This window comes from Centruroides sculpturatus, unplaced genomic scaffold (genome assembly GCF_000671375.1).
Source record: "Centruroides sculpturatus isolate CEXI.00-Female unplaced genomic scaffold, Cexi_2.0 scaffold155, whole genome shotgun sequence".
Classification (NCBI taxonomy): Eukaryota; Metazoa; Arthropoda; class Arachnida; order Scorpiones; family Buthidae; genus Centruroides; species Centruroides sculpturatus.
The window spans coordinates 191,765-201,657 of NW_019384386.1; the positions used below are offsets into that span (position 1 = coordinate 191,765).

The 9,893-nt window shown below is 24.2% G+C and overlaps 2 protein-coding genes across 2 annotated transcripts in view; both read left to right on the forward strand.

Moving 5' to 3' along the window:
* LOC111618069 overlaps nucleotides 1-9,893 on the forward strand; it is a 51,372-nt gene that overhangs the window by 36,589 nt on the left and 4,890 nt on the right. The window contains exons 8-13 of the mRNA XM_023359496.1: nucleotides 1,225-1,500; nucleotides 3,875-4,124; nucleotides 5,621-5,709; nucleotides 7,246-7,451; nucleotides 7,672-7,783; nucleotides 7,909-8,103. Of these exons, the coding sequence (XP_023215264.1) occupies nucleotides 1,225-1,500; nucleotides 3,875-4,124; nucleotides 5,621-5,709; nucleotides 7,246-7,451; nucleotides 7,672-7,783; nucleotides 7,909-8,103 (1,128 nt within the window). The remainder of the gene's footprint in view (nucleotides 1-1,224; nucleotides 1,501-3,874; nucleotides 4,125-5,620; nucleotides 5,710-7,245; nucleotides 7,452-7,671; nucleotides 7,784-7,908; nucleotides 8,104-9,893) is intronic.
* Nucleotides 3,456-6,136, forward strand: LOC111618077. The gene is made up of 2 exons (XM_023359503.1): nucleotides 3,456-4,124; nucleotides 5,621-6,136. Exons 1-2 carry the CDS (start codon nucleotides 3,836-3,838, stop codon nucleotides 5,809-5,811), a joined length of 480 nt encoding a protein of 159 aa, XP_023215271.1. The 5' UTR covers nucleotides 3,456-3,835; the 3' UTR covers nucleotides 5,812-6,136.

Below are 9,893 nucleotides of genomic sequence, written 5' to 3' on the forward strand. Positions count from 1 at the left end.
TTTTAATATATATATTATTAATAAATTTTATTAAAATTAATTACATGTAATAAAATATTATTATAATCTCTACATTAAGTAGCAATATTAAACTTATATTTTAGCAAATAAAAATTATACTTGCTAATCTTATTATTATTATAATTGAAATCTAAAAATTAAACAAACTTTTAATGTTTAACTAATTCTAGAAAAATATTTACAGAAAAAGTTAAATTATAATTGAAATAATCAGGAAAAGAACTTCAAATTTAATTTATTGTACAAATGTTATGTTGCTCCAGGTTTCATTTCCCTTTTGTATAAAAATTTCCTAGGACAAAATCTAAATCTACTAGATGCGTATATTTTATTATTTTTTAGTTAATAGTTATACAAAAGTAAAGGACTTAATTTTGAAGATAGAGATGAGTTTTTTAAGAAATTGTAAATGCCAATAGCAAGTAAAATTTTCATTAAGACTGACCCCATTTAAGATGACATGTGATTCCTCAAATTTTTACCAAAGTTTAACATCATTAATGCCCCTTGTACACAAGCTACCATGCCAATTTCACTTCTTAATCATCACTCTATCCTGAAAATTAAATAAAACAGGCATAATTCTAATACTTTCTCTTGTTACGTATATATATTAGCTGAGAAAGTACATGAATAAAGATATATATACAGTATTAATATATAATACTGTATATATTATAATATTAATATACAATATATAAGATATATATTGTATATTAATCACTCCATGTCTGGCTGCCTGGTGAATGATGTAACAGCTGAATAGAATAAAATTTGTAAGTCAGTATGTTGCAGAGCTAGATGTCTCGGAAATAGGATTTTTGTTTCATTTTCTTATTTTTACATATTATTACTAAAATAGTTGATAGTGTTTGTTTCTTTATTACATTTTTATTTAGTATAACTCTACTGAATTAAATTGCATGCTATTAAGTTAAAATATACAATTCAGAAAATATATTGAATATTTATTTTTTAAGGTGAGCCCTGAATTGTATTCCAGAAAAAGTTATTGGCATGCCTGTCAAGGGTTGTCCATTCCTGCTATAGAATAATAATTTGAATTTTTAAGCAAGCTAATCAATTTAATATTAGAAAAATTATCATCATTAACTTGAATGATATTTTTGTATTATATATTTTAACATATAGTTATCTATATTCATGGATACATCCATAACTATGTATTATCTTATATTTCAGGTATTTGCTGGTCAAAAAAAATTTTTTCTTGGATATGTCCAATTTGTAGATATGGAAAAAGAAAATATCAACAAATTATTATATATTCTTATACCTGTGATAGTTGTTTTAATAATAGTAACAGGTTTAATAGTTAAACTTATTCATAGAAAATTATCTCAGAAGGCTCTGCATTCAGATTTAATAGTATCATATACAAGTGAATCAGATTCTCGACAAGGTAGTTGCAGAAGACGACAAGAAGCAAATGGTAGGTTCAAAGCAGTTTTTTTTTGTGTATGTATTATTTCTGTGTATGAAGTTACTGAAGGAAATACCTTTCAGAGAAATTAATGAAAATTTTTTCCTGAGTAATTTAATTTTTCCTAGGATTTTGAGATTAATTATTTATCAATGAATAAATATTATTCAATATAACTATATTTTACATCTATCTTTTGAAGATCCTATTTGATCATATCTAAATTTTAAACTCATAAAAAAACAAACTCATAGAAAATATTCTTGGTGAATTAACCATATTATCAGAAATATTGGTCAAAATATACACACAAACCTATGCACATATGAACGTTATTGTATACAAACACATTATATACAGACTATGATTTATATATTTAATATATATAATCAAATGTTCGGTAATCTGAATCAGTAAACTTTGCATTTTTAAATTATTTTGTAACATTTCATTTTAATTAATAAAGTTATATAACAAGAATATACTGTATGTCATTGTTAGTAATCAAATATAGTTATGCTTTTAATCTGTTGTGAATGTGGTTTTGTCATTAAAACAATGAAAGAAATATGTAATTGAATAACAAATCAGTTATCATATAATTTTAAAAAATTATTTTTATATAAGAAACTAAAATAAATGTTTAAAAACAAGCATTTTCCGTAATAAATATTTATATTTATACTTTTCAATACTAGAAGTTTCTGTAATATTGCTATTATATTTAATGTAAATATTATATTGTTATACATAAATGAGAATGCAGTCACATTAATAATGAACAAGATTAAATAAAATATATTGATGAAATAGATTTGTAACAGCATTTATTATCGAAAAGATATAATTTTCAAAAACATTTTATTACAATTTTAATTTTAATCAAGATTGAAAATTTATTTTAAAAAATATTTTTGTATTTGTAATGAGTATCAGTATATATATTTGAACATTTATGATGATTATTTTTCATATCATTTTTTAAAAAGTTTCAGATTGTTATACAGCATCACAAAATTAATACAAAATTTATTTCAACATTTTATAGAATATTAAAATTAAAGACTTTAATGTGAAATATTGAATTACAATTATTTCAAAGACCTGGACATTAAATAATAATTATTAATAAATTGTTATTTAAAGTTCCAGCTTATTATTAATTGTAGTATGCATAATGTGAATTAACAAATGCAAATATTGTGTAATCAAAAATAATGTTTTTCGATTTTTTAAAGTTTAACCAATATAATAATTGCAAGACTAAATTTTTAACATATATTATTTGATAGACATTACTAATTATAAGTGTGTGTCTGCCATTTATAATTGAAATCTAAAAATTAAACAAACTTTTAATGTTTAACTAATTCTAGAAAAATATTTACAGAAAAAGTTAAATTATAATTGAAATAATCAGGAAAAGAACTTCAAATTTAATTTATTGTACAAATGTTATGTTGCTCCAGGTTTCATTTCCCTTTTGTATAAAAATTTCCTAGGACAAAATCTAAATCTACTAGATGCGTATATTTTATTATTTTTTAGTTAATAGTTATACAAAAGTAAAGGACTTAATTTTGAAGATAGAGATGAGTTTTTTAAGAAATTGTAAATGCCAATAGCAAGTAAAATTTTCATTAAGACTGACCCCATTTAAGATGACATGTGATTCCTCAAATTTTTACCAAAGTTTAACATCATTAATGCCCCTTGTACACAAGCTACCATGCCAATTTCACTTCTTAATCATCACTCTATCCTGAAAATTAAATAAAACAGGCATAATTCTAATACTTTCTCTTGTTACGTATATATATTAGCTGAGAAAGTACATGAATAAAGATATATATACAGTATTAATATATAATACTGTATATATTATAATATTAATATACAATATATAAGATATATATTGTATATTAATCACTCCATGTCTGGCTGCCTGGTGAATGATGTAACAGCTGAATAGAATAAAATTTGTAAGTCAGTATGTTGCAGAGCTAGATGTCTCGGAAATAGGATTTTTGTTTCATTTTCTTATTTTTACATATTATTACTAAAATAGTTGATAGTGTTTGTTTCTTTATTACATTTTTATTTAGTATAACTCTACTGAATTAAATTGCATGCTATTAAGTTAAAATATACAATTCAGAAAATATATTGAATATTTATTTTTTAAGGTGAGCCCTGAATTGTATTCCAGAAAAAGTTATTGGCATGCCTGTCAAGGGTTGTCCATTCCTGCTATAGAATAATAATTTGAATTTTTAAGCAAGCTAATCAATTTAATATTAGAAAAATTATCATCATTAACTTGAATGATATTTTTGTATTATATATTTTAACATATAGTTATCTATATTCATGGATACATCCATAACTATGTATTATCTTATATTTCAGGTATTTGCTGGTCAAAAAAAATTTTTTCTTGGATATGTCCAATTTGTAGATATGGAAAAAGAAAATATCAACAAATTATTATATATTCTTATACCTGTGATAGTTGTTTTAATAATAGTAACAGGTTTAATAGTTAAACTTATTCATAGAAAATTATCTCAGAAGGCTCTGCATTCAGATTTAATAGTATCATATACAAGTGAATCAGATTCTCGACAAGGTAGTTGCAGAAGACGACAAGAAGCAAATGGTAGGTTCAAAGCAGTTTTTTTTTGTGTATGTATTATTTCTGTGTATGAAGTTACTGAAGGAAATACCTTTCAGAGAAATTAATGAAAATTTTTTCCTGAGTAATTTAATTTTTCCTAGGATTTTGAGATTAATTATTTATCAATGAATAAATATTATTCAATATAACTATATTTTACATCTATCTTTTGAAGATCCTATTTGATCATATCTAAATTTTAAACTCATAAAAAAACAAACTCATAGAAAATATTCTTGGTGAATTAACCATATTATCAGAAATATTGGTCAAAATATACACACAAACCTATGCACATATGAACGTTATTGTATACAAACACATTATATACAGACTATGATTTATATATTTAATATATATAATCAAATGTTCGGTAATCTGAATCAGTAAACTTTGCATTTTTAAATTATTTTGTAACATTTCATTTTAATTAATAAAGTTATATAACAAGAATATACTGTATGTCATTGTTAGTAATCAAATATAGTTATGCTTTTAATCTGTTGTGAATGTGGTTTTGTCATTAAAACAATGAAAGAAATATGTAATTGAATAACAAATCAGTTATCATATAATTTTAAAAAATTATTTTTATATAAGAAACTAAAATAAATGTTTAAAAACAAGCATTTTCCGTAATAAATATTTATATTTATACTTTTCAATACTAGAAGTTTCTGTAATATTGCTATTATATTTAATGTAAATATTATATTGTTATACATAAATGAGAATGCAGTCACATTAATAATGAACAAGATTAAATAAAATATATTGATGAAATAGATTTGTAACAGCATTTATTATCGAAAAGATATAATTTTCAAAAACATTTTATTACAATTTTAATTTTAATCAAGATTGAAAATTTATTTTAAAAAATATTTTTGTATTTGTAATGAGTATCAGTATATATATTTGAACATTTATGATGATTATTTTTCATATCATTTTTTAAAAAGTTTCAGATTGTTATACAGCATCACAAAATTAATACAAAATTTATTTCAACATTTTATAGAATATTAAAATTAAAGACTTTAATGTGAAATATTGAATTACAATTATTTCAAAGACCTGGACATTAAATAATAATTATTAATAAATTGTTATTTAAAGTTCCAGCTTATTATTAATTGTAGTATGCATAATGTGAATTAACAAATGCAAATATTGTGTAATCAAAAATAATGTTTTTCGATTTTTTAAAGTTTAACCAATATAATAATTGCAAGACTAAATTTTTAACATATATTATTTGATAGACATTACTAATTATAAGTGTGTGTCTGCCATCATTTCACGTATCCATTAATAAGTTATTATAATTAGATAAGATTAATTTCTGTTTTAAAATTGTTAATTTCAATTTTAATTGAGAAATCTTAAATGATATTAATAAATTCCTATGATATTGAAAATAATAAATTGTAAGAAATATATTTTATAATTTTAAAATTTTTATTATATTTTTTTAGATTATCTAGATATGCGAGGAAGGAATCAATCATCATCAACTCCTGTCTCTCCAAACTCACCTTTAAGTTATCAAGTTGATGATGAAACTGTACGTTTATTACATGCAGAAAACATATTTGTCATAAGGGATTATTTGAGTTTGGGAAATGTTATTGGACAAGGTAATCATACTAAAAATTATATTTTTTAAATTAAAATAATTTATTTTTAAGAAATCAAATTTATATTCGAGAATTAAATATGTTTGAATACATCCAATTATGTTTAAACTCTTATTGTCTGACTTAAGCAGAAAATAAATTTGTCAATAATTGTTTTTTTGTCTTTTAAAGCTTTGAAATACAAATAAAAATATAGTTTTAAAACAGAGATAACAATTGTGATGAAATGTGCAAAATGAGTTACAAAGATACATTATGAGATTAATATCTTTATTTCATGTACAATAAATTGATTCTTTGGAATGCCAGCTCCTCTCAGTCCCAATACACAAATATATAACCTGAGCCATACAAATCTTGATATAACATGTCATTATAGACTCTACTATCGCGACNTGAAGAGGGGTTGGGAATATAAGCCAACCCGAAATGCATATGAATTAAGAATTTTTAAATAAAACGTACGTTTTCTAACCAATTGCTGTCCGTTCGTCTACCAACTCGTTTTGGATTACAAAGACGCTACACACTGCAAACGTCATCTTATTTCATGAGTACTGCGGCAGAGAATGAAATACAAGCATAAGAAACACAACAACTGTGATAAAAATATATAAATAAAATTTGAAATTAACAAAATACGTAAAAGTTCACGTCACACCTTTCACCATGTGACGGCACATCAGTGTACCGCGGCACACCGGTTGCGGAACACTGCTGTAGCCTATATCAGTAGTGCCCACAGACTATGAAAAAGGGGGAGCACAAGCTGTAAAAAAAAGGACATTGTACATTAGGCAAAGAGCTTCAAACTCTGATTCCACAACGGAATATTTATTTATAATACACTCGCAGCTAACTTGGCTTTGAAAACAAGGAATAAGGTTTTGGTTAACATATGACGTACTTGCATGGGATCAATGGACAAATATTGTTCATTAGTTTCTTTTAAATTTGCAGAATAGGCTAGAAGTCATGAATTATCTGTTGTTTGGGATCCCCTTAGCAATTAGGAAAAGGGCAACTGATGAAAAAGGGAGCACATACTTCAATATATGGGCGTTCCTGTTGTATATAGATAATTTTAAACATTACATTTTAATTATAGATAATTACCATAAGTTATTTCTAGTCATATTTGTATAACAAGTTCTTTAAAACTTCTTGTGGTGTAAATATTCAATCGAATATACAGATCTAAAGAATATCTCCAATTGCAGATCCAAAACTTTAGTCAAAAATCTATTTTTTCGAATTAAACTTTACTGGAATACAATTTAAGGCTTTTGATTGATTGAAGAGTTTAATATTCAATCAGTAAAAATAATAAATTTTTATATTAGATTTGTTATACATTTATTATTTCTATGTACTATACAGGAGTTTTTAAAAAATAAAAATTGTATTAGAATTACTAAATATTTATAATTTTTAAATTTTATTTATTTTTTTCCTTATTTAGTGTATCTGAAAATGAAATTAAATGTACATCAGGTCCATCGAATATAAAGTCTGAAAACTTAGTGAAAGTAATTATTGATGATGCAGAATTAGAACCATCACAGCTGAGTTTTTATGATGACAATAGGCAGCAATTTAATGGTCTGACATATAGATACACAGAAGATCCAATTATTATTGACATAAAACCACATGTTGCCACAATTAGGTAATATAAAAATATAATTTTTAATTATTAATTAATAAAGGACCAGTGCATAAGTTCTTTCTATTAATGTATATCATAAAAGAATATTTGAAATTATCTGATCCATAGATTGTCAATTAAGTGATGTTTTAGTTAAAAAATTTTATTTTTATAAATATAAATAAGAATTTATCTTAGTAAATATTTTACATTATTGTTTAAAAAATGTTTGTATTTTTAGTGGAGGGACCAATATAACAGTTGTAGGAAGAAATCTGCACAGTGTAGCTTATGCTAAGATGATAGTAAAAGCTGTTTTCACTGCTAGTGGTGAACAAATAAATTTTATTCAGGTAAAAACTGTTTAAAATGTATAAAAATACAATCAACTATGTGTAGTAGTAATTTTCTTGTATTGTTTATAACTTTATAACAAGTATTAATTATATTTTGTTTATGTTTTTTTTTTTAACTTTAGAATTGTTCTATAAATCGATCCACTGGGAAACAAATGACTTGTCCAGTACCTCCTTTAAAACATGAAAGATTACGTTTTCAAGCTGATACTATTGCTCCTGTAGTTACACATATGGCTTTTTTGATGGATGGTGTTACTCAATTAAGAGAGTTGCCTTTAAATANGAAATCAAATTTATATTCGAGAATTAAATATGTTTGAATACATCCAATTATGTTTAAACTCTTATTGTCTGACTTAAGCAGAAAATAAATTTGTCAATAATTGTTTTTTTGTCTTTTAAAGCTTTGAAATACAAATAAAAATATAGTTTTAAAACAGAGATAACAATTGTGATGAAATGTGCAAAATGAGTTACAAAGATACATTATGAGATTAATATCTTTATTTCATGTACAATAAATTGATTCTTTGGAATGCCAGCTCCTCTCAGTCCCAATACACAAATATATAACCTGAGCCATACAAATCTTGATATAACATGTCATTATAGACTCTACTATCGCGACACTACAAATTACTGAATACAATATATTTACAACAAATATACAACTAACTAAATCTAAGTAAGAAAGGGAGTAAGTAGACAAACAGGAATTAGAGTAAGGATAGAGGAAAGTGGGTGTCCAGTTTTCAATGATCTTGGGGTGGTGAATTTACAGAGCTTTTCTTCCTTGGGTCGATGGATTGTCCTTTTTCTCGTTAAATTTTCTTGAATGATGGTCTTGGTCCTCAGGGCGTCATTCCTTTCTTTTGATCTCAGGATTAGTCATCACCATCCAAGGAGAAAGAGTTAAAGAAAGAACATTCTGGAAAGGATAGACAAAGAAATGACTGAAGGAAATACCTTTCAGAGAAATTAATGAAAATTTTTTCCTGAGTAATTTAATTTTTCCTAGGATTTTGAGATTAATTATTTATCAATGAATAAATATTATTCAATATAACTATATTTTAGATGTAAAATGAATAAATATTATTCAATATAACTATATTTTACATCTATCTTTTGAAGATCCTATTTGATCATATCTAAATTTTAAACTCATAAAAAAACAAACTCATAGAAAATATTCTTGGTGAATTAACCATATTATCAGAAATATTGGTCAAAATATACACACAAACCTATGCACATATGAACGTTATTGTATACAAACACATTATATACAGACTATGATTTATATATTTAATATATATAATCAAATGTTCGGTAATCTGAATCAGTAAACTTTGCATTTTTAAATTATTTTGTAACATTTCATTTTAATTAATAAAGTTATATAACTGTAGATATTTAGAAAATAATTAGTAGATTAATATAAGTAGAATCTTCATAATTCAAGATACTAATTATAGAAACTATTTTATTGGGATACAGTTTTTTAAACATGTTAAATGGATTTTTGGAAGAGGTTCTAAGAATATGAACTAAATAGAAGGAAGGATGTATCCATATTTTTCAAACAAACAAGTTTTGCAAACAGATTTTTTTATATAAGATAAGGCTGAGGCACAGTTTCGATATTTAGTTTGATGTAAAGGGTAGAGAGTGAAGAAAAAAAGCATGAACTTTATGATGTATGCAGTTAAATTTGGTAGCATTGACCATAGCTAGTTTGACAATATTTAATTTGTATTTTAATAAATCTGATAAAGTTGTAAGATAAGTCTAGGTAATGTAAGGATTAAACATGGGAATGGCATTAAATTTGGCAATAAGCTCAAATTATAATCTAGACAGTTAATGAATAATCCCAAAAATTAAATTTTATGTTGTTCAAACTCACACTCAACAAGAGCCTAATATTAGTTTATATTCTTAAAGTTATCATGGGGTTTATAAATACTACACCACATTTAGAAGAGGTTTTGTTTTGCCTCAGTGAACATTAAATTTTTATAATAAAAAAACTTTTGCATTTTAGTTTTCATTCTCCCAATAAAGCATTTTTTGTAAAGAATTTTTTTAATATATATATTAT

Bases quoted from the DNA above. Each gene is read 5' to 3' on its own strand.
- LOC111618077 (XM_023359503.1), top strand. From the start codon at position 3,836: ATGGATACATCCATAACTATGTATTATCTTATATTTCAGGTATTTGCT. The intron at 4,125-5,620 runs GTAGGTTCAAAG...ATATTTTTTTAG, and splicing joins AAGACGACAAGAAGCAAATG to ATTATCTAGATATGCGAGGA.